General features: G+C 43.6%; 1 protein-coding gene and 1 pseudogene across 2 annotated transcripts in view; both read left to right on the plus strand.

The window, feature by feature from the left end:
* Positions 1-25,761, plus strand: part of LOC308271346 (UDP-glucuronosyltransferase 2B31-like) — a 138,783-nt pseudogene that overhangs the window by 22,234 nt on the left and 90,788 nt on the right. The window lies entirely within an intron of this gene.
* LOC308271366 (galectin-3-like) lies at positions 15,367-25,335 on the plus strand (the record flags this gene model as incomplete). The annotated part of the gene is made up of 5 exons (XM_080707664.1): positions 15,367-15,384; positions 16,182-16,568; positions 18,879-18,967; positions 22,946-23,111; positions 25,131-25,335. 5 exons carry the CDS (start codon positions 15,367-15,369, stop codon positions 25,284-25,286), a joined length of 816 nt encoding a protein of 271 aa, XP_080563790.1. The 3' UTR covers positions 25,287-25,335.

Raw genomic sequence — 25,761 nt, forward strand, 5'->3', positions numbered from 1 at the left:
CAGCACTATTTTCAGAGGTGTGGCAGGGTTAAGGAGTTCACCAGAGGCTAATGAACTACCCAAGGCTTAGCAGCAGCCAGAAGCTATTGCTACTGCAGGTCCAAAGAGAGCAGAGAGCAGAGGCCTGGGCAGCTGGAGCTGTGGAGACACTGCCTGGCACACAGCCCTGCCAGATCCACACAGGGTGGTAGTAAATGAATTCCCAGATCTTCCTACAGATTGGGAGGAAATTTATGCCGGCTAAGATAGAGGACTATTATCTAGAATATATAAAAAACTAAAAAAAACCCTAATACCCCAAACCCAAATAACCCAAATCAAAAAAATGGGCTATTGAAATGAATAGACACTTCTCAAAAGAAATACAAATGGCCAAAAAATATATGAAAAATGTTCAGATGATTAGCAGTCAGGGAAATGCAAATCAAAACTATCCCGAGATTCCATTTAACTCCAATTAGATTGGCAATCATCAAGAACACAAATACTAATAAATGCTGGCAAGGATGTGGGGAAATAGGAACTCTTATACACTGGTGGTGGGATGGCAAATTAGTACAAGCACTCTGGAGATCAGTGTGGAGGTTCCTCAAACTGGAACCACAGTACGACCCAGCCATATTATTTCTCAGAATCTTTCCAGAAGAATTTCAGTTAGAATACTATAGTGACACATGCAAACCCATGTTTATAGCAGCACAATTCACAACAGCCAAATTATGGAACCACGTAGGTGTCCATCAGTGCACAAATGTAAATGAAAATGTGCCATATATACACCAAATAGAATTTTACTCAGCCATAAAGATGAACAAAACTATGCCATTTGCAGCAAGGTGGATGGAACTAGAGAATATTATGTTAAGTGAGCTCAGCCAGTCTTAGAAAGTCAAGGGTCAAATATCTGCTCTCGTACGTGGAAGCTAGACTGAACATAGGAAACAAAAGGAACTTCAGATAGGCCGGGCGTGGTGGCGCACGCTTGTAATCCCAGCGCTTGGGAGGCTGAGACAGGAGGATCACACAGGTTCGAAGCCAGCCTCGGCTGCTTAGTGAGGCTCTCAGCAACTTAGTGAGACCCTGTTTCCAAATAAAATATAAAATAGGTCAGAGTATAGCCCGGAGGTAGAAAAGCCCCTGGGTTCCACCCCTAGTAACACACACACACACACACACACACACACACACACACACACGGACTCTAGATAGAAGAGGAGGGAAACCAGTATAATAGTGGGAGAAGATTGGGGGAGGGGTGGGGAGGAGAGAAAAAAGGATTGAGGAAGGGAGCAGTTCAAATAAGATTATGTCCATACAAGAAGGTTTCACGTCCAATCTCACTAGCATGTATGGGGAGAGAGGAAGAGGAATGATGCTTGGGGGTGGGGTTATACAGAGGGAAATACAGCCAGTGATGTGTGCAAGTGTGTTTGCATCACGTTGAATCTCATGATGATGTATAATTGCATTGTACCAATAAAACGGTAAAAATGATTTCCCAGCTCTCTCCCCTCTTCCCATTACTAGGAGCAGTGCTCCTGTTTTGCCTTTCCCAATGGGAAGCCACAGGATAAGGAAGCACAATCTTGAGATCCTCTGATAGCATCCTTTTAAGGAACAGAGGAGGCCAGAAGAAGAGCAGGTGATAGATCTGGGTGAGAGGATAAACCCAGGATGTGCAGCGCAGCGCAGCGCGCCAGGATTATAAGGGCGACTGTCCTGTACTGGGAGTCCCACACACCGCACTTACTGCACACGCCCTCGTTCCGGTTTTTGACAAGCACCTCCTGATGCTCCCCATAAGTACTAGGTGCTGTGGGATGACACAAAAATTACCCAAACATGGTTTCCTCCTGGAGCTCAAATCCAGAGCAACCTTTGGACACTGAATCGGCTGCTCTGTGTTGCATTTTCTCTTCGATAGTGGGCGCAATAGGTTGGACTTTTTCAGATTACAGGAGCAGAGGTGTGTTTGGATCCTTTTATGTGATGGGAGTTTTATGTCAGGCTTCAGAAAAAAAAAGAGAAACTTAATCCAGATACTGTGGCAAATCTAGTGATACCGCAACAACCTTGTAAATACTGCTTCTGAACCAGGGGGCCGTGACTCTCTGCTTCCTATTCCTGGCTTTTTCCCACTTTTGTAACACCATTTTCACCAGCTGCTGACTCCCTCTGTATTTCTTACTTTCAGATTCTCTGAAAGAGGAGGAAATTGGGCTAGTTTGTCCCGGTGTGTAGAGTTCTTTTGGTAGTAGAAATTGAACCCAGGGGGATTCTATATCTGAGCTACATACCCCAGCCCATTTTATTTTTTATTTTGAAACAGGGTCTCCCTAAATAGCTGAGGGTCTCATTAAGTTTTTGAGGCTGGCCTTGAACCTGCAGACCTCCTCCTGTCTCAGCCTCTCAAATACTGGGATTACAGATGTGTACTGCCATACCTAGTCCTATTAGAGTTCTTTCATAAGCCTCATCAAAGGGTTTTGATTTTTGCGGGTTTGGGGATGGAACCCAGGGGCATTGGATCTCTGAGCTACACCCCGTTATTCTTTATTTTGAAACAGGGTCTCACTAAGTTGCAGAGGGCCTCACTAAGTAGCTGAGGCTGTGCACAAACTGCAATCCTCTGGTCTCAGCCTCCTGAATGCTGGGATTACAAGCATGTGCCGCCACGCCCAGCCCCCCTTGCCCTATTTTTGTTCTTTATTTTGGTGGTACTGGGGTTCCTGGAAACCCTTCTACCTCCGGGCTACACTCCCAGACCTATATTTTTTATACTTTTTAATTTGGAAACAGGGTCTCTTAAGCCACTGCACACACGGCTGGCTTCGAACCTGTGTGGTCCTCCTGTCTCCGCCTCTCAAGCATGGGGATTACAAGCGTGCGCCACCATGCCCGGCTTTGTTCTTTATTTTGAAACAGGGTCTCACTAAGTTGGGGAGGACCTCACTAAGTAGCTGAGGCTGGCCGTGCACCCGTGATCCTCCTGTCTCAGTCTCCCAAATACTGGGATTACAAGCATGCACCACCATGCCCAGCTTATTAATTGATATTTTAACTGCACAACTTTATGGGTACAGTGTGAGAATTCAATACATGTAGATAGTCCCATGTGCACATTTTCCTCTGGCTGCAAGATGTCAGCAGCTATCTTTCTTTCTTCCTTCCTTCTTTCCTTCCTCTCTCTTTCAGTACTGGGGGTTGAACCCATATTAGCTGACCCCAGGCACATGAACTGGGTCAGCCAAGATGAATAGAGATGCCCTGCCCAGCCCAGATTAGCCACATGAGCAAGGCCAGCTCACTCCTATGCAGTCAAAATTAACCAATCCCAGGCCAGGCGTGGTGGCACACGCTTGTGATCCCAGCATTTGGAAGGCTGAGACTGGAGGATTGCAGACAGCCTCCGCTACTTAGCAAGGCCCTTCAAAACTCAGTGAGACCCTGTTTCAAAATAAAGAATGAAAAATAGGGCTGGGGGTCTAGCTCAGAGGTAGAATGCCCCTGGGTTCCATCTTTAGTACTGAAAGAAAAAAAAATTAACCACCCCCAGCTGACCCACAGATTCACTGTCAACAAGATGGGACACCTCATTGAGCTGGACAAGGAGTGGGTCTCTTGGGGCTCAATGACAAGATTCCACATTGAGGAAAGGCTCCATCCAGTACCCAGTACCTCCTAAGAGTATTGTTCAGAAGAGCAGCACCCAAAGGGCCTCATACTAGGAGCAGAAATAATCTGCACATAGGATTTCATCACCAAGAACTGGATTGCACATTCTTGAATGTTTTTTTGTTTTGTTTTGTTTTGTTTTGTTGGTGGTACTGGGGTTCCTGGAAACCCTTCAACCTCCGGGCTACACTCCCAGACCTATTATATATATATTTTTTGGAAACAGGATCTCTTAAGCCAGAGAGGCTGGCTTCGAAGCAGCGCCATCCTCCTGCTTCCGCCGCCCAATCGCGGGGATTACGAGCGTGCGCCACCACGCCCGGCATGTTCTTGAATTTTGTTTGTTTCTGGTACTAGAGACTGAACCTAGGTACATTCTATCTCTGAATGACACCCAGCCCTTTTCATTATTTATTTATTTAGTTTGGTGCTAGAGATTGAACTCATCGGGCATTCTACCTCTGAGCTATAACCCAGGCCCTTTTCTTTCCTTTTAATTTTGAAACAAGTTCAGGCCCGGGATGTAGCTCAGTGGCAAAGTGCCTGCGTTACAAGTGTGGCGCTCTGGGTTCAATCCCCAATTTTAAAAAGACAAAAAAAAAAAAAGAACCCCTTTAATTTTGAAACAGATTCTGGCCTTGAACCTGTGATCCTCCTGTCTCAGCTTCCCAAGTACTGGGATCACAGGCGTGTACCATCACGCCCGGCATCATCATCATCATCATCATTATTATTATTATTATTATTATTATTATTATTATTATTATTATTATTTGAAACAGAGTCTTGCTAAATTGCTGAGGCTAGCTTCAAACCTATTATCCTCCAGTTTTAGCTTCTCAAGTCCTGGGACTACAGGTGTGTGCCACCACACCCAGTTAGTGTTGTTTTGTTTTGTTTTGTTTTGTTTTGTTTTGTTTTGTTGCAGTATTGGTCATGCAACCCAGGGGTATTCTATCTCTGAGCTATACCTTTATTCCTTTTTGTTGTTGTTGTTCTTTTATGGCAAGGTTTATTTATTTTTATTTTATTTTATTGGTGCATTGTATTTATACATCATAGTGGGATAAAAAAAAAACAAACTTGTGTAGACACACATGCACACATCACCCAGTCAGCCCCCATCCAATCCCCACCCCCTTCCCTCCCAAGCCCTCCCTCCCACGCTTGGCTTAGTGATTGATATCAATACGTTTGTCTAAATACATCATGTGCCTCAGAGAGCTTTTTCCCACTTCCCCTCCCCTCAGTCAGATTGCCCTATTTGCTCCTCCATAGGTTCTCCTTTTCACCTGGGGCTCCTCCTATGACCCATTTCACTTTAGCTTTCACATATTAGTGAAAGTATCTGATTTCGTACTTTTTGCGACTGACTAATCTCGCTTAGCGTAATGTCCTCCAGTTCCATCCATTTCCCTGAAAATGCTGTAATTGTACTTTTTTATGGCTGAGTAAAATTCCATTGTGTACATATCCCATAGTTTTGTAATCCATTCATCCATTGATGGACATCTCGGTTGGTTCCATAGTTCGGCAATGGTGAATTGTGCAGCTATGAACATAGATATGCATGGATTAGTTTTTTATTCTTTTTTTGAAACAGGGTCTCACTGAGTTGCAGAGGGCCTCACTAAGTAGCTGAGGCTGTCTGTGACCCAGGTAGTTTTTTAAAAGGTAAAATTAGTGAAGTTAATTGTAATACTTTATAGGACTTTCCATAATCTTTCCAAGTATCCTGCCCCACATTCATTTAAATGACAAATAAAAACCAATTACCAATATTGGGAATCAATACTATTGAATCTAGAAAAGAAGCTGAGAATAGGGAGTTTTCTGAGACCTTTGTGGCCAGGATAAAGCTTTCAATGCTTCAGAATAAACAGCAAACTCAGAAGAAGGAGAGCCATTGGCCAATGCTTATTGCACCGTTTAACCCCTGCACTGAGGTCTATGCCTGTTGCCAGCCACTGGTCTGTTCTGGGTGGGGTGCACACCAGTGTTCCTGCATGTCTGATGTCTTCTGGCAACCCTGGGGCTTCAAAGAGCTGGTGGTCCACTTGTCCTGGGGACACTGTAATAGGTGGTGGCAGTATGACCCAGGGAACTCAGACCAGACTTAGGTTCTCATGGATTGCTGTGGTTTTATTTATTTATTTATTTATTTATTTATTTATTTATTTATATTTATTTATTTGCAGTACTGGGGATGGAACCCTGAGGCATTCTACCTCCGAGCTACACCCTCAGCCCTATTTTTTATTATTTATTTTGAAACAGGGTCTCACTGAGTTGCAAAGGGCCTCACAAAGTAGCTGAGGCTGTCCAAGAACTGTGATTCTCCTGTCTCAGCTTCCCAAATCCTGGGATTACAAGCATGCACCACCATACCTGGCTCAACGTTGTGTTTTTATTTTTATTTTTATTATTATTTTTTTATTTTTATTTTTTGGTGGTACTGGGGTTTCTGGAAGCCCTTCTACCTCCGGGCTACACTCCCAGACCTATTTTTACATTTTTATTTGGAAACAGGGTCTCCTAAGCCAGCATGCGCGGCTGGCTTCGAACCTGCGCGATCCTCCTGTTTCTGCCTCCCAAGCGCGGGGATTACAAGCGTGCGCCACCACGCCGGGCTCGACTTCTAATATTTAAAAACACAACGTTGGCCGGGCGTGGTGGCGCACGCTTGTAATCCCCGCGCTTGGGAGGCGGAGACAGGAGGATCGCGCAGGTTAGAAGCCAGCCGCGCTGGCGTAAGAGATCCTGTTTCAAAAATATAAAATAGGTCTGGGAGCGTAGCCCGGAGGTAGAAGGGCTTCCAGGAACCCCAGTACCACCACCAAAATAAATAAATAAATAAATAAATAAATAAATAAATAAATAAATAAATATTAGAAGTCTACTTCAAGCCAGTCGTGATGGTGCATGCTTATAATCCCAGTACTTGAGAGGCTGAGACAGAAGGAACCGGGTTCATGGCCAGCCTCAGCTACTTAGTGATGCCCTCTGCAACTTAGTGAGACCCTGTTTCAAAATAAAGAATAAAAAGTAGGCCTGGGGGTGTAGCTTGGAGGTAGAATGCCCCTGGGTTCCATTCCCAGCACCAAAATAAATAAATAAATAAATAAATAAATAAATAAATAATAAGTCTACTTCATACAAGTAGAAACAAAGAACTGACACCTAAATTTCTTTCTTTTTTTTTTTTCCTTTCTGGAGAATGTTATAAAATTTTTGACAAGCTTAGTTAGATTCATTGAAAAAGGATTTAGAAAAGCTATGAACTATGTGATTCCAACTATATAACATTTTGGAAAAGGCAAAACTATGGAGAGTAAAAAGATTAGTGGTCATCAGGGATGAGGGGAGCAGGAGGGATGAGCAAACGGAACACAGAGGTTTTTAGGGCAGTGAAACTGTTCTGTTCAACACCATACCACAATGGTGCATATATGTCATAACCCATGTGTCAAGATGCAGAGAACGTACACCACCGAGAGTGAGCCCTAACGTAAACAGTGGACTACAGGTGATGGTGACAGGTCCGTGGGGCTCATCAGGTGTAACCAGTATACTCCTGTGGTGTGCTGTGTCGAGAGCAGGGAGGCGTGCATGTGTGGGGACAGGGGGTATAGCATTCTGTACTTCCTGCTTCGTATAGTTATGAGTCTAAAAACTGCTCTAAAAGTAAAGTTTATGAACTTAAAAAATCTGAGTTGGATACTATGGGAGGTTGAGATGGGAGGATTGCAGGTTCAAGGTCAGGCTCAGCAACTTAGCAAGACACGGTTTCAAAATTAAAAAAAACAAAAGGGGGAAGGGACTTATTAAACAATTTGGAATAAGTTGGCAACCTGACACCCCATCATCCCCAGGTTCTTTGGGGGAGTATGTTGGATATTCTTCTGTATAACTAAAATATAACCATCAAAATCAGAAATTTCTGAGACCACATCAAATTATATCCAGGGGTTCTAATAATGTCCTTTATAAGAAAATAAAAGGTCTACTTCAGGAAGAAGAAAAAAGAATTAGGAGCCTTGAATGGATTTTAATGAAAAACCACAGTTGAGAACAAAACATAAAAAATCAGAGAAGTGGAAGCCATTAAGAGAGACATATAAGCCGGGCGTGGTGGCGCACGCTTGTAATCCCTGCGCTTGGGAGGCAGAGACAGGAGACAGCTGCGCGCTGGTTTAGGAGACCCTGTTTCCAAATAAAAATATAAAATAGGTCTGGGAGTGTAGCCCGGAGGTAGAAGGGCTTTCAGGAACCCCAGTACCACCAAAGAGAGAGAGAGAGAGAGAGAGAGAGAGAGAGAGAGAGAGAGAGAGAGAGAGAGAGAGAGAAATATAAATTTCCAACTCTTGGACTTAAAATAGTTTTAAAAAAAGGATTGATAGAAGATAAATCTGAACATTTAAAACAAGTTGAAGGCAGGTGTGGTGCACATACCTATAGCCTGAGTACTTAGAATTCTGAGACAGGAGGATAACAGGTTCCATAGTTTTTCCTTTTCCAGCAATTTCATGAGACCCTGTTTCTTCCTTCCTTCCTTCCTTCCTTCCTTCCTTCCTTCCTTTCTTTCTTTCTTTCTTTCTTTCTTTCTTTCTTTCTTTCTTTCTTTCTTTTTGAGGGTCTGGGGATGGAACCCAGGGGCATTCTACCTCCGAGCTATAGCCCCTGCCCTATTTTTTATTCTTTATTTTGAAACCGGGTCTCACTGAGTTGCAGAGAGCCTCACTAAGTAGCTGAGTCTGTCCGCGAACCACGATCCTCCTGTCTCAGCCTCCTAAATGCTGGAATTACAAGCGTGCGCCACCACGCCCGACTCATGAGACCCTGTTTCAAAATAAAAAATAAAAACGTCTTGGGATATAGCTTGGATGTAGAACACCCCTGGGTTCAATCTTCAATACCAAAAACTAAAAAATAAAACAGATTGAGCAAAAGATTAACAATATAAAAAAGGTTCAGTTATGATAGGTATAGCGGTGCATACCTATAATCCTAGTTACTTGGGAGGTTGAGGCAAGCGGATTGCAAGTTTGGGGGCCAGTCTGGGCAATTTAGCCAGACCCAGGGGCAAAATAAAAAAAAAATTAAAAGGAAGATTGATTAATTAAATTAATTGATTAATAAATTAAAATGGTAGATTGATTGTCTAGCATGATGTAGGCTCTGGGTTCTAACCTCCGAGAGAAACAGACAGACAAACAGACAGGTTTCAGGCCAACTTCAGGAATTTAATAAGACACTGTTTCTAAATGAAATATAAAATGGGGTTGGGGGTATAGCTTGGAGGTAGAATGACTCTGGGGTTTAATCTTTAGTACCATTAAAAAAAAAAAAAAAAGATGCATTGCCAGGCGTGGTGGCGCATGCTTGTAATCCCTGTGCTTGGGAGGTGGAGACAGGAGGATCGTGGTCTGGGAGTGTAGCCCGGAGGTAGAAGAGTTCCATCCCTAGTACCACCAAAAATTAAAAAAAAAAGTAAGATGCATCAAAATACATAAAATTTCAAGTATCTACAACCAAAACAGGTTATAAATACTTCAAAATATATGTTAAGAATGAAAACAACTTTAGAAGCACTCAAAGAGGCTTTGGATGAAAATTCTGATTTCTCAAGAAAGCATAAAGCTGTCCTCACAAGAAGTTGGAGAATGGAATGAAGAGTGACTGAACTTATCCAGCAGAAAGGAAAGATTAGAAAACTAAGGTACAGATGAAACAAGTCCTTTTTTGTTACTAATAAAAATTGTATTTACTTAGAAGCATCCAGAATGTTAACAAAAAAAGTTTCAACTTTTTTTTGTAATTACATAGTGGTTTTCAGCTAACAGAACAACAGTTATTTTGTATAAGCTGCATCATAGACAACTGAAGATGAAACAACTACCATCCCCATATATAACTAATTGTGCTGTGCAGCAAGAACCTTTTTTAAATTTCCATGCCAGTTTTCAACCTCAATGCTGTACCAGGCAAGGTTAGTGGCTATTGAAAATATCAATAGGGGTGTATTCATTTCGAGTCACCCCCTCATGCCATTTTGGCATGGGGCTGTATTTCTATTTTCTGTATTTCTATCTTTTAATAAACTTCTTTAAATCTTCAAAAAAATAAAAAAGAAAATATCAACAGGACAGGGCTATACAGAGACACATTTGCGCCGGGCATGGTGGCACCTGCTTGTAATTCCAGCATTTGAGAAGCTGAGACAGGAGGATTATGGTTTGCAGACAGCCTCAGCTCCTACTTAGTGAGGCCCTTTGCAATACAGTGAGACCCTGTTTCAAAGTAAAGAATAAAAAACAGCGCTGGGAGTGTAGCTCAGAGGTAGAATGCCCCTGGGTTCCATCCCCAGTGCCAAAAATAAAAATAAAAATAAATAAAAATAAAGACATTTGGTAATGTGTTAACTATTCAAAAAAAAAGATACTATACAGTTTAAAAACAAATCTAAAAGAGCCTTATATTTCAATTTTTTCTTTAAAAGTTAAATGCTTTATAGACAAGAAAAAGACACTGTACTAGAGCCAATTTCTTCTTCTCCTTCTCCTTCCTCAGCTCCCCCCTCCTCCTTCTTTTTCTTGCTCTTTTCAGCCTTGACAACTCCCTGTTTTGCTGCATCAGGTTTCCCTTTAGCTCAGTAGGCAACAATATCCTTTTCGCATTTTGCCTTCAGCTTAGCAGCTTTCTTCTCATAAGGCTGCTTGTCATCTGCAACAATGTCATTCCTATCTCTCCCAGGTTCTTTGCAACATCAGGAATAGACAGGCCAGGATGTTCTCCTTTGACTTGGGGGTGATACTCCAAACAGAACAAGAAGAAGGCCGATGGAGGCTTCTTGGGTGCATGTCTTCAGATTTTCCTTTCTTTTTAGCAGACATGGTCTTCCATGTCTCTGAGCACTTCTTAGGAAAGTCTGAGAAGCTGACAGAAGCATCTGGGTGCTTCTCTTGTGCTTTTCTCAGCAAGTTTGCACAAAAAATGCATACAATGACATCTCAGCATCTCGAGACTAGGTGATTTTCTGGAGAAGAAAACATACATGGTAGGAACGTGGCTACACCAAAGGGGCATTAAGACATGGATTAATAAGGCCGAGTTACTTATGTAAAGCCTCTTGAAGAAACAAAATGTATAGTGAATTAAGTGATGAAGGTAAATTAATTGTTATGCTTAATGATCCTTTAGAAAGTCTCTGAATAAGTGAGAGTGTCAATACAGTTAGAAACAAACTAACTCGCGGGGACCACATGGTGGTGCATGCTTGTAATGCTTGTAATTGAGAGGCTGAGATAGGAGGACCACAGGTTCGAAGCCATCCTCGGAAACATAAAAAGGCCTTCCGCAACTTAGTGAGACCCTGTTTCCAAATAAGAAATAATATCAGGATGCAGGTATATAGCTCGGAGGTAGAATGTCCCTGGGTTCAATCTCCCGTGCCACCACAAACAAACAAACAAACAAACAAACAAACAAACAAAATCAGGAATGGAAAAGCCAGAGCTCTAGCAGAAACTTCAAGTTCTTTTAGAATTGCATCAAGGAAAAGAAATGAATTTTCACTAAAAAAACAATTTAGAGGTAGTTTGTCCTATAAATATAGAATGGAATCTTTCCAGAGCAGATGTAAAGATCAGTCGTGCATGTGGAAAACTGAGTTCCTATAAAATCAAAACAAAATTCTTTTAGAAAAATGCAAAAGAACTGCTGGCTATTATCAAAGTGAGTTTATTCCCCATAAAAGAAAGACTCATGGTAATCATTTGAGAGCTCTGTTGGCTGAGAGAAACCTGGATGAGTTAAGAAGAGAAAATGCATACATATATGTGTTTGGAAAGGGATACAAAGCCCCTGACATTTCAAATGAACTATTTGGCAGAGGCCAGAGAGGAATTACAAAGGAACCCTCTGGATGAGAAGAGCCCAAAGGAAGAAAGAATAGCCAGCTCTAATATGTCATAGAGATCCAGGGCCCAGTGTCCTGTATGGACCATATGCTGTCCCCACAGGGCTGGGGTCCCAGAAAAAGAATCCCTCAATCAGGCCATCTCCATCTTCATGCAGACCCTCGAAGGGAATGGGGAAATCTCGTCCTAGTGATGCTCACACTGACAGAGTCTGGATCACCTTTTGGTTGTACTTTCTACTTGAACTGGGAGCTGCTGGTCCAGGTGGTCATTCCTTCATCCTCCCATCAGGGCAAAATGTTACAGAGGGGCAGGAAAGCCCAAGGACATGATACCTTACTAAACTTCCTCATGAAAAGCTTCTAATGTGATGTTCTGGAGCTAGCATTTAGGAGCTGATGGGAGCTGATTATGCACATCCCTTCCCAACTCCAGTTTAAGTGTCTTCACATTATAGCTTGAAATAAATTGACCATGGTGAGAGTATTTGCACCAGAAATAGGCAATGCTATCTAAATCAGAGCTTCCCTGCAGAGCCACCCCTGCTCTAAAGAATCATTTTATCAGTACACTTCTTCCTTATGGCAGTATTTTTTTTTTCAGTACTGAGATTTGAAACCAGGATCATTAACTGAGCTATGCCACACTTCTGACCATCATTATCAGCATAATAATAATAATAATAATAATAATAAATTATTATTATTTAAAATTTTGAAATAAGGTCTCAAGTTGTTGAGGGTCCTGCTAAATTGCTGAGGCTGACCTTGGACCTTCTATCCTCCGGTCTCAGCCTCCCAAGTACTGGGATCACAAGCATGTGCTATTGCACTCAGCTGGCAGTAATTCCATATTGTTCATCAGACACACAGATGCCTGGGCTCCTTCTCCCAGAAATTCCGTTTTAGTTGTTCTCAGGTGGACAGTTGTAGTGGTTGGTGCATGGCTGCAATCCTGCAAGAACTTGTTTCAAAATGGAAAATAAAGTAGGGCTAAGGCATAGTTCAGAGGTAACGTGTATGAATTTTTTATTATTTTTATTATTTATTTGATACTGGGGGTAGAACACAAAGGCGTTCTATTTCTGAACTACATCCCCAGGCCATATGTATGTATGTATGTATGTATGTATGTATGTATGTATATATGTATGTATATATATTTTTTGCAGTACTGGGGATGAAACCCAGGGGGCATTCTACCTCTGAGGTACACCCCCACTTCTATTTTTTTATTCTTTTTTTGAAACAGGGTCTCACTGAGTTGCAAAGGGCCTAAGTAGCTGAGGCTGTCTGCGAACCACAATCCTCCTGTCTCGGCCTCCCAAACACTGGGATTACAAGTGTGAGCCACTGCCCGGTTCTTAGTTTCCATTTTGAAATAGGGTCTTTCTAGGTTACTGAGGGTCTTGTTAAGTTGCAGAGGCTGGCCTAGAACCTATGATCCTCCTGTCTCAGTCTCCTAAGTATTACATGCGCCACTATACCTGGAACACCTTACTTTTCAACAGCTCCCTGGGTGATATCAATGTGCAGCCAGGGTCAAGAACCACTGCCTTTCAACCAGTCACCGTGTGTGTGTGTGTGTGTGTGTTACTAGGGAGACCAAACCCAGGGAATTCTATCTCTAAGCCACACCCCCAGCCCTATTTTATTTTGAAATAGCGTCTCACTAAGTTGCTGAGGGCCTTGCTAAGTTTCTGGGACTGGCTGCAAAGCTGCAATCCTCTCTCAGTCTTCCAAATACTGGGATTGCAAGTGTGAGCCATCATGCCAGACTCTACCAGCCTTTGATATTGTGGAAGAGACCTTTAGATATCACCTTACCATTTACTTAAAACCAAATCCACTTTATTGAGTCCTGAGTTCTCCTCTCCTGGATCCTCTCTTTTCTGAGACATGTGATGGAACTGTAGAAAGCTTTGTGCAGAGCCCAGGATTTTTTCAGCCCAAAATTTTTCCTTAGTATACTTTGAGTTACTAACTGCCCTTCCCATCAGGTATCTAATAGTGTTGCAGAATGGCTTCTCTATTTCCCCCACTTTGGTTCTGGTGATTAAATTCAAGGACACTCTATCGCTGAGCTACAGCCACAGCCTGTTTTATCTTTAATTTTGAGACAAAGTCTAGCTGAGTTGCCCAGGCTGGCCTTGAACCTGTGATCCTCCTTCCTTGGCTTCCTGAGTAGCTGGGATTTCAGGCTTGTGCCACTGTTCCTGGCACAGAACAACATCTTAGTGTTGGGAGCTGCCAGAGACATAGGCCTCAGGCACTAATTCATTTTATCTTTTATTTTATTTTGGTGGTGAGGATTGAACCCAGGGACACTTTACCTCCAAGCTGCACCCCCAGCCCTATTTTATTTTTTGTTTGAAAACAGGGTCTTGCTCGGTGGCTGGGAGCCTCAATAAATTGCTGAGGCTGGCTCCAAACCTATGATTCTCTTTCTCAGCCTCCCAAGTACTGGGGTTAGAAAGGTGTAGCATAACAACTGACTCACTAATTCTTTTTAAGTAAACAATGCCTTTTCTCTTTTTCATAAATCTTTGAAAAATTTTAGGCAAAAATAAAATATTTTGAAGATTATGTATGCAGGGTTTGTTTTGTTTAGAACTTGCTGAAGTTTTATTAACCCTAGCAATACATTTTTATATTTATTTTGTGTAAAGCATAGAGGTCAGGAATTTGAGCATTTGGTGGTGAGGACATGGATGATACCTTAGCCACATCTTCATAAAGACCAGGATAAAAAGGAGTGGGGTTCTCCTTAGGTATCCTTTGCTCCCTAGCTCCTCCTCTTTGCCTGGTTTGTAGCTGAGTTAATACTGCTTTGTAATATTTGCTATTATATAAAAACATATTGCTGTGCTTTTCTGTGCTTTATTTGTGCACAACCCTGGAAGATATGGAGCCAATTAGAAAGAAAATGTATAGGATGATTTAGGGGTGAGAAAAATTGGGGGGAGGGGCTGGAAGTATGGATCAGTGGTAGAGCACAAGGTTAGCATGTACAGGGTCCTGGATTCAATTCCAGTAGGAAAAAGGAAGGAAGGAAGGAAGGAAGGAAGGAAGGAAGGAAGGGAGGGAGGGAGGGGGGGGAAGGGAAGAAAGAAGGAAGGAAGGAAGGGAGGGGAAGGGAGGAAAGAAGGGAGGAAGGAAGGGAGGGGAAGGGAGGAAAGAAGGAAGGAAGGGAGGAAGGAAGGAAGGGAGGGGAAGGGAGGAAAGAAGGAAGGAAGGGAGGAAGGAAGGAAAGAAGGAAGGGAGGGAGGGAGGAAGGAAGGGTGGGAGGAAGTGAAGTGGGAACTGGCAAACACTGCCTTCCTCCCAAGCCCCAGGGTGTGGGCCGTGAGTGGGAAGACAGGGAGGTGGCCCCCGGCAACACCGAACCCTTTGTGAGGTGAGGGGGTGCCGGAGAGACAGTGGAGAGGGAAGCCTCGAGATGGGGCAGAGTGTTTCCTCTTCTCGTTTCTCTCCCTCACGGGCTGTCTGGTCTCTTACTCTCAGGATTCAGATCACATGCAAATGCCATCAGAGTTTGAATTTATGAGTTAAATTTATGAGTTAAACAGAATTTGGTCACATAGCTGGAAAGCAACCCTGCCCCTCCATGAGAAGCTTTTACGATTCTGCGCTGTTGACTTAGGCAGGATGCCTGAACGTTGACGAGACCTTCCCAGGAACTATTTGAGATGTTAAATTTCATGGAAACTGGTGAAATGTTTTAAGATTAAATAACACATCTCTTGTTCTCTCTCTCTCTTCCTCTCAGGAAAATGGCAGACAGTTTTTCGGTAAGTGTTTCATGCCACTTTTCTTGGCCACATATATGTTCACTGAGTCCAAGGGCTTAGCTTTTACTACACGCTTCCTCAGCCTCGCTTGTGCGCCAAGGGCCTGTTAGCTAGTCTTGTTCTTCCAGCAGCAGTCCTGGGGAAAAAGCAAGGCGGAGAGAGGCCTGGGACCCGGCAACAGGAACCCCTTCACTGGGCTGGGAGCAGCAGGGTGCCAAGGTCTGAGCACCGAGTCTGTGCTTGTGTTTCTCATGGGATTAGGAAGCACCTGCCTGCTGTACTCCAAGCTGCTCCAGAGGCTGAGGCAGGGGGATGTCCAGTTCCAGCCCAGCCTAGGCAAAACAGCCAGACCTTGTCTCAAAATAAAATGTTCAAAAGGGGGAGTGCATGGCCTAGAATGTAGGTCAGTGGTAGAGCCTGGGACCTAGCATGGCCAAGGCCCTGTGTTCAATCCTCAATTTCTTTTTTGCTAAAAGAGAAAACAAACACACAAACAAAAAAGACCCCACGAAAACATGCACTTGTAGATAAAGGAGAGCTAGCTCCAGACTTGAGCAGATCACAGAAACACAGCCCTCACTGACCTGAGATGACTGGAAGCCAGAATACAGTGAAAAAGTCTGAGTCTAGTCTTTAATATTAATAGATAGGCAAAAATATTGATATTTTTCCTCTTCTTAGGTCTCAATTTTTTTTACTTCTCCCTTTTTTAGATCACAATGTCTGTTTTACTGTAAAAAAAAATCTGCTCTTATGAATGTTTTATATCCTCTAATTGTTTGTGTCTTCCTTTCTAGCTTAACGATGCCCTATCTGGGTCTGGAAACCCAAACCCTCAAGGATGGCCTGCTGCATGGGGGAACCAGCCTGGGGCTGGAGCAGGGGGATACCCAGGGGCTTCCTATCCTGGGGCCTATCCCGGGCAGGCACCTCCAGGGCCTTACCCCGGACAGGGACCACCCGGTGCCTACCCCGGACAGGGACCACCTGGTGCCTACCCTGGACAAGCACCTCCTGGTGCCTATCCAAGCCCAACTGCGCCCGGACCTTATCCGGGGCCTCCTCCACCTGGAGCCTACCCGGGGCAGCCAGGTGGGCCTGGGGCCTACCCACCTCCTGGACAGCCCAGCGCTCCTGGAGCCTACCCTGCCTCTGGCCCCTTCAGCAGCCCTGCCGGACCACTGGTAAGATGGCATAGTTGTGTCATGAACTTGATATGCAAAGGGTACCAGGGACATTTGAATATTTAAACCTGCTGCTTACAGCCACTTCTAAGAAAAGAAAAAGAATGTTTATTGTGTGTACAGTTAGCATAAAGAGAAGACAAGGATCTTTCAAAGGCATTGATAATCTGCTTTCATATAAATCAGGTTAAGCCAGGAGTGGTGGCACACACTTGTAATCCCAGTACTTGGGAGGCTGAGACAGAAGGATTGCAGGTTCGGAGCCAGCCTCAGCTACCTAGTAAGGCCAACTGCAACTTAGTGAGACCCTGTTTCAAAAAATAAAATAAGCGCTGGGCGTGGTGGCGCATACTTGTAATCCCCGCGCTTGGGAGGCTGAGACAGGAGGATCACACAGGTTCAAAGCCAGCCTCAGCTACTTAGTGAGGCTCTCAGCAACTTAGTGAGACCCTGTTTCCAAATAAAATATAAAATGGGTCTGAGAGTATAGCCCAGAGGTAGAAAGCCTCTGGGTTCCACCCCCAGTACCACACACACACGCACACACACACACACACACACACACACACACAATAAATAAATAAATAAATAAAATAAAATAAGCTGGGTGTGTTGGTTCACACTTGTAAGCCCAGCATTTGGGAGGCTGAGATAGAAGGATCGCAGTTCGAGGACAGCCTCAGCTACTTATTGAGGCCCTTCGCAACTCAGTGAGACTCTGTTTCAAAATAAAGAATAAAAAATAGGGCTGGGGGTGTGGCTCAGAGGTCAAATGCCCCTGGGTTCCATCCCCAGTACCACAAAAATAAATAAATAAATAAATAAATAAATAGCAAATAAATAAAATAATTTAAAAAATAGGACTGGGGATGTACTTCGGAGGTAGAATGCCCCTGGGTTCAGTCCCCACTACCGCAAAAGACAAAACCCCACACAGGATGTATTGATGGACTGAGTTTTATTGGGCATGGTGGCACATGCTTGTAATCTCAGTACTTGGGAGGCTGAGACAGGAGGATCACAGGTTTGCATCCAGCCTCAGAACTTGTGAAGCCCTCTACAATTTTGTGAGACCCTGTTTCAGAATAAAGAATAAAATATAGCTTGGAGGCAAAACGCTCTTGAGTTTCACCCCCAGTATCACAAAAAATAAATAAACGAATAAATAAAGTTAATATCAGAGTAATGGGGAGAATTTTTTTATTCTTATTAATAAACTCCAAGTACACACAGAAAGTGCCATCAGTCTGCACCTACATATTCTCTCTCACTTAACCCCATAACCACCCATAAAATACTGTTGTTCCTATTTTACACATGGGGAAATGGGACAATGGTGATGTTGTATAATTTGTCAAGGGTTATTAAATGAACATATGGGGGGACCCAGGCACTCTGGTTTTGGAAAACCTTCTGAAGAAGACCTTATTATCTAAGGATTGAATCTGCATGCAGATTGAAACATTTTGGTAAGGGATTCTAAATGCAAACCTAACTCTGGGGGGATCCAGGCACATTTTGTCATGGATCCTTCCCTTTTGGATTCAGTCTGGTTGAGAAACAAGATATAAATAGGAAGAAAGAGCTAAACAACCATGGAGGGTGTAACAATGTCAGGACAGTGGAGAAGGTGGTGCAGGGCAGCACCATCTCCTCTGGAGACACTTTAAAGAACATCGTGGGCCGGGCGTGGTGGCGCACGCTTGTAATCCCCGCGCTTGGGAGGCAGAGACAGGAGGATCGCACAGGTTCGAAGCCAGCCGTGCGCGCTGGCTTAGGAGACTCTGTTTCCAAATAAAAATGTAAAAATAGGTCTAGGAGTATAGCCCGGAGGTAGAAGGGCTTCCAGGAAGCCCAGTACCACCACCAAAGGGCCTCACTAAGAAGCTGATGCTGTCTGCAAACCGCAATCCTCCTATCTCTCCCAAATGCTGAGATTACAAGCATGTGCCACCACGCCCAGCTTGATGCATACATTTTAACAGTAATATTTATTTACTTATTTATTTAATTTATTTTGCAGTACTAGAGATTGAACCCAGGGGCATTCTACTTCCAAGCTACAACTTCAGCCTTATTATTTATTCTTTATTTTGAAATAGAGTCCCATTAAGTTGCAGAGGGCCTCACTAAGTAGCGGAGGCTGGCTTCGAACCTGCGATCCTCCTGTCTTAGCCTCCCAAGTACTGGGCTTACAAGCGTGCTCCACCACACCTGGCTTTTTTAACAGTGATTGATTTTAGTGTGTCATGTTTTTCCTTCCCTCCTAAAACATGACTGTTGATACACAATGTCCTTGTTTGTTCCCAGACTGTGCCTTATGACCTGCCCTTGCCTGGAGGAGTCATGCCTCGCATGCTGATAACAATCATGGGCACAGTGAAGCCCAACGCAAACAGGTAAAGGGGGCAGCATTCACAACCTGACATAGTTTTCGTTGACTGGTTTTTGAATAAGGAATGATCTGTGTTGATTTTTTTTGGGAGGGTGGGGATGGAACCCAGGGACATTCTACCTCTGAGCTACACTCCCAGCCCTATTTTTTTATTTTCTATTTTGAAACAGGGGCTCACTGAGTTGCAAAGGGCCTCACTAAGTAGCTGAGGCTGTCCGCGAACTGCGATCCTCCGGTCTCAGCCTCCCAAATGCTGGGGTTACATGGTGCGCCACCACTCCCGGCCTGTGTTTAATTTTAATGGATTTAAAAAACTGCACATTTGAAATCTTGGCTATATCAGTGTATGGCATAATCCCACAACTGAGAATGTGTTCTCGTCTAAATTGCCCAAAGGCCAGGGTCAGTAATTGGCAATACATCCTCATTTGTATTTTGGAACGCTTTGTATCACTTAATCCTCATGGTCACGACAGCACAAAAAACATCACCAACTCCTTCTGTAGGTAAAGCTGAGGCTCGGGTCCTAACTGTGGCCAGTGGCGAGCCTGGGAATCCCCGTCTTCCGAGTGGGTGTTGTGAAAGGATGTGAAAAGATTGTACAGTTAAAGACTTTATCAGAATAAATCAGCCTTTGTCGTTGGAACTGACTGATTGAGGTTGACCAGGATGGGTAAAGGTCCACTGAGCTAGTTAAGGAAAACTCATGCTGGTTGGTGGCTGCTGTGGGCGCCTGGCCCTGTATATCACCACTTGTGCTGGCTGTACTTACATACAGGACAAAGAGGCTGCGTGTCTTGAAGCCATTCTCTGTCCCTGAAAATCGTGGCGCCATTAAAGCTCCTGCGTCCATTAAGCAGCCTATGTCTCTGAGGTTCTTTTTTTTATTATTTTTTTTGGTGGTACTGGGGTTCCTGGAAACCCTTCTACCTCTGGGCTACACTCCCAGACCTATTTTTTTATATTTTAATTTGGAAACAGGGTCTCCTAAGCCAGCGCAGCTGGCTTCGAACCTGTGCGATCCTCCTGTCTCTCCCTCCCAAGCGCGGGGATTACAAGCGTGCGCCACCACGCCCGGCTTTTTTTGTATTTATTTATTTATTTATTTATTTATTTATTTATTTATTTATTTGCGGGTCTGGGGATGGAACCCAGAGGCATTTGACCTCCGAGCTACACCCCTCGCCCAATTTTTTATTCTTAATTTTGAAACAGGGTCTCACTGAGTTGCAGAGGGCCTCACTAAGTAGCTGAGGCTGTCCGCGAACCGCGATCCTCTGGTCTCAGCCTCCCAAATGCTGGGATTACAAGCGTGCGCCACCACGCCCGGCCTTTTTTTGTTTTTAAATAAATCTTTTTTATTTTTTTATTTAATTTAATTTAATTTAATTTTTGGTGGTACTGGGGGTGGAACCCAGAGGCTTTCTACTTCTGGGCTATACTCCCAGATCCCAGACCCATTTTATATTTTATTTGGAAACAGGGTCTCACTAAGTTGCTGAGAGCCTCACTAACTAGCTGAGGCTGGCATCGAACCTGCGCAATCCTCCTGTCTCAGCCTCCCAAGCGTGGGGATTACAAGCGTGCGCCACCACACCCGGCGTCTCTGAGTATTTTGCATAGTACAAAGAAGGTTACATTCAAGCCAAGTACTTATTCAAGAAACTGTAAATAACCCCTAAGTATCTGTCATTTGATTCCTGGTGGATCAACATGAACCACATTCTATCACCAGATGGACACAGCTCTGATCTGTTCATTTTCCATTCACACAGTTAGTTGACGTCTCTGCCAGGCAACCTCCAGCCTCCTGTTTCTGCACAGCAGTCAGTACCCTAAGCCAAATCTTTCTATACAGCCTAGACAGCTTCTCTAGACTCAGTGACTCAGTGCTTTCTTTTCCTTTCCTTTCCTTTCCTTTCCTTTCCTTTCCTCTCCCTCTCCCTCCCCCTCCCACCCGCCCGCCTTCTTTCTTTCTTTCTTTTCTTTCTTTCTTTCTTTCTTTCTTTCTTTCTTTCTTTCTTTCTTTCTTTCTTTCTTTCTTTCTTTCTTTCTTGTGGTACTGGGGGTGGAACCTAGGGGATTTCCTACCTCTGGGCTATGTTCCCAGACCTATTTTTATACTTTATTTGGAAACAGGGTCTAAGTTGCTGAGAGCCTCACTCAGTAGCTGAGGCTGGCTTCAAACCTGTGCGATCCTCCTGTCTCTGCCTCTCAAGCGCGGGGATTACAAGCGAGCGCCACCACGCCCGGCTCAGTGCTTTCTTATACATGCATCTCCCACCCACCCTCCACACCCTATGCTTGTGTCCCTACCCATGTTTCCTCCCAACATAACATACAACCTAGCATACCACATAGATGGCACAACTCATGTGTGATGTCCATTCACCTCAAGCCCTAACACGCAGAACTACAAGATATTCTTGCCACAGTTAGGTCATTGCACTAAAAAGTTTAGGTGCAGTAATACTAGAGGTGTAGACTGAAACTGTGGAAGATCAAAACCAATTCTGGTTGAAATAGTTAATGGCAGTAAAATGAAAAGGAAACAGACAAACTGTTTCTTGGTCCTACAGACTTTTCTATGATGAATTGCATGAAAAAAAAAAAAAAGAACTGCTAGAGTGACAGAGGTAACAAAACCTTCCTTTCACTTCAGACGGAATAGAGCCATTAGACATTGAGTCAAGTGCAAACTCTACTGCCATTTTCCCCTTCACTGTAAGATACGTTTGTGGTTGAATGTGACGGCCGCTGAGTAAGTCAAAATGCTCCGAGAAGCTGAGTATGGTGGCGCACCCTTGTGATCCCAGGACTTGGGAGGCCGAGACAGGAGGATCACCAGCTCACAGCCCATCTCAGCTACTTAGTGAGGCTTTCTGCAATTTAGTCAGACCCTACTTCAAAACAAATAATAATAATAATAGTAATAATAATAATAATAACAATAATAATAATAAATTGGTCTGTGGGCGTAGCTCAAAGAATTGAGAATTTTCCTGGGTTTAATTTCTAGTAACACACACACACACACACACACACACACCCCAGACAACAATGAATGGACCTAGGAGCACAGAACTTGTTTTAAAACAAGAACAGTAGCTGACTCTGGTTTGGTACTTTATAGAGCATGCCTGGAAAAACTCAGAGGTAGAGTGCATTAGCATCCAAGGAGAAGGCAGAAGGTCAACATTCACACTCTCGCTTTCCACCTCCTATCACGGAACGTCCCACATGTTTATTGTCGTGTCTTTACAATTCAGCAATACCGTACTGAATGTTAACCGCATTGTCTCATTCTTGTTGTTGTAGAGGAAATAGGCTTCTGGTCAACCACCAGGGAAGCCAGGTAGTGGATAGTTATTGATGTTGCCGGCTTGCCTTTACAACTATTAAAAGAGATTAACTAAAATTGCGATGGTATTTTGTGTGTGTGTGTGTGTGTGGTACTGGGGTTCCTGGAAGCCCTTCTAACTCCGGGCTACACTCCCAGACCTATTTTATATTTTTTTTTAAATTTGGAAACGGAGTCTCTTAAGCCAGAGAGGCTGGCTCCACCGAACCAGCGCGATCCTCCTGTCTCTGCCTCCCAAGCACGGGGATTACAAGCGTGCGCCACCACGCCCAGATGCCATGGTATTTTAAAAGTGGCTGTAAGCCTCTATAAGGAATCTTGAGGGGGTTTCATGAGTAGAGTCTGTAAAGACTGCGCTCAGCTGAATGGGAACCATGGGACCAAAGACAGTGAAGCGACAAACACATATCGCCTTGCTGGCCTCCACATTTTATGATAGTACCCGGAATATTGGGCTACACCTATTTCCCAGTTTGAACCCATGGCCCACCTTATTTACTTTCCATCCAGAAAATAGTTCCTATAGAGTATGACATGAGTTGCTTTTTAGAAACTTGCATGTTCTTGATACAAAACATAGCTTTAATCATCTTACCAACTCTGGTCTTTGGTTTTGAACAGACTTGCTTTAGACTTCAAAAGAGGGAATGACGTTGCCTTCCATTTTAACCCACGTTTCAATGAAAACAACAGTAAGGTCATTGTGTGCAACACAAAGATGGACAACGCCTGGGGAAAGGAAGAAAGACAGAAGGCCTTCCCATTCGAAAGTGGAAAACCATTCAAAGTAAGTTGTCTCAGCTACTGGATACTGATAATATACATTTCTCATGGGAAATCCCCCTGACACCACAACTTGCTTGAGATGAGTTTTTATGGCCTGTCCTGGGGGACCTGACCAGTCTGTCTCCCTGCCGTCCTCAGCTCGGCAGGCTGAGAACCTGGCTGGAAGTGGCACGGGCCCTAGTTCCTTTCCCCCACCTCGCCAACGTCACTGTTGGTAAAAAAAAATATATCATCATAATTAAAAATGGCACAAAGTCTTTATGACACGGCTCACTGGGACTTTAGTTCCTTCAGACAGTGTAGCTGGCAGGGCAATTAGAAGTAAGTGTTTTTTTTTTTTTCTCTCTAATTTTAGAATGCTCCTAGTTCAATCCCCAGGACTAAAAAACAAAAAGTTAATGTTTGTCTTATTGAAAGAAAAATTTATAGAGGGGTGTGTGTGTGTGTGTGTGTGTGTGTGTGTGTGTGAGAGAGAGAGAGAGAGAGAGAGAGAGAGAGAGAGAGAGAGAGAGAGAGAAATGAATGAATGGGGGATCGAACCCACAGGCATTTGACCTCTAAGCTAGACCCCACTGTTTTCTTTTTATGTGTGGTACTTGGGATTGACCCCAGGGGCATTCTACCTCCAAACTACAGCCAAGCCCAATTCTTTTTCTTTTTCTTTTGAAACAAGGTCCTACTAGGTTTATGAGAGTCTCAGTACGTGCTGAGGCTGTTCTTGAACCTACAGCCCTCCTGTCTCAGCCTCCCAAGTATTGGGATTACAGGCGTGCACCACCACACCTGGTGTTAGATGTTTAATTTAGAAGTCCATCCTTTACCCCTTCCTCCATACTCACAGAACTTAGAATTTGTTGAGTATCTTCCCAGCATTTTCTATAACAGGTAACATATTTTTTGTTTATTTTGTGGTGCTAGGACATTCTACCATTGTGCAACATCCCCACTCCTTTTTATTTTTCATTTTGAGACAGGGTCTCCCTGAGTTTTCTAAGTTGGTCTCAGACTTGAGATCCTCCTGCCTCAGCCTCTCAAGTAGCTGGGATCACAGACTTGTGCCACTATGCCTGGTTCTTCTTCTTTCTTTCTTTCTTTTTTCTTTTTTTTTTTTTAAAGTGGTACTAGTGATTAAACCCAGAGGCATTTTACCTCTGATCTTCACCCCCGATTTTATTTTTATTTTGAAACAGGGTCTCACTAGGTTGATGAGAGTCTCATTGAGGCTGTCTTCGAACCTGTGATCCTCCTCTCTCAGCCTCCCAAGAACTAGGATTAAAGGCATATGCCACCATGTCCAGCTTGCTTCATCTTTTTTTCTGTTGATTAAATGTGAATAACTGAGCCGGGCGTGGTGGCGCACACTTGTAATCCTGGCATAGGGGAGGCTGAGACTGGAGGATCACGGTTCGTGGACAGCCTCAGATACTTAGGCCCTCCGCAACTTAGTGAGACCCTCTTTAAAAATAAAGAATAAAAAAACAGGGCAGGGGCTGTAGCTCAGAGGCCAAATGTCCCTAGGTTCCATCCCCAGACCTGAGAAAAAAAAAAAAATCGGAATAACCTGGAGTTTACTTTTGCTATAAGGTTATGTTCTCTGCATTTTAGTTCCACAAATGATGATGATGAAATATTGGATATACTGTGCTAGCCCGGTTCAGAATCACTGGATACTTTTCCCTCTTTTAACTTAAATTGACATAAAATCTATTTTGTGTATAATATGTCTTTTTTTTTGTGGGTCTGTGGATGGAACCCAGGGGCATTTGACCTCGGAGCTACACCCCCTGCCTTATTTTTTATTCTTTAATTTGAAACAGGGTCTCACTAAGTTGTGGAGGGCCTGAGTAACTGAGGCTGTGTGCAAACCGCGATCCTCTGGTCTCAGCCTCCCAAATGCTGGGATTACAAGTGTGTGCCACCACGCCCAACCCTTATGATATCTTGAAATATGTGCACACCACGGGACAGCTGAATTGTGCTAGTTATCGTACGCATCCCCTCACGTGTGCACATCTTTCAGATTCAAGTCCTGGTGGAGCCGGACCACTTCAAGGTTGCTGTCAACGATGCCCACTTGTTGCAGTTCAATCATCGGATGAGAAACCTCCAGGAAATCAACAAGCTGGGAATTTCTGGTGACATCACTCTCACCAGTGCTTCACATGCCATGATTTAATCTGCAAGGGCTGGAGCCTTTCAAAATAAATGGAATCGAAACCTTAAACATTAAAGGCTTTATGTTCACCGTGAGTGGAACATTTTACATTTATTCATCAATATCCTTCTTGTAAGTCATCCATTTAATAAATATTCTTATGCTGAGAGCTGCCTGTCTTTATGTGTCATTGAAGGGGAGTTTATTTAAGATAACATACAATGTAAAAAGAAATGTGTGGCAATATTAATATTGCATCCGAGCTGGCTGTGGTGGCACCTGCCTGTAATCTCAGTGCTTCGGAGGCTGGGACAGGACTGCAGGTTCCAGGCCAGTCTCAGCAACTTGGTGAGGTCTTCAGTAACTTAGACCCTGTTTCAAAACAAAAAATAAATTGGGCTGGGGCTATAGCTCAGAGGTAGAATGTTGTTGCCTCTGGGTTCAATCCCTAGTACAAAACAAAACAAAACAAACAACCTCCTAAACCTGCATCAGG

This window comes from Muscardinus avellanarius (genome assembly GCF_963383645.1).
Source record: "Muscardinus avellanarius genome assembly, chromosome: 12".
NCBI classification, from domain to species: Eukaryota; Metazoa; Chordata; class Mammalia; order Rodentia; family Gliridae; genus Muscardinus; species Muscardinus avellanarius.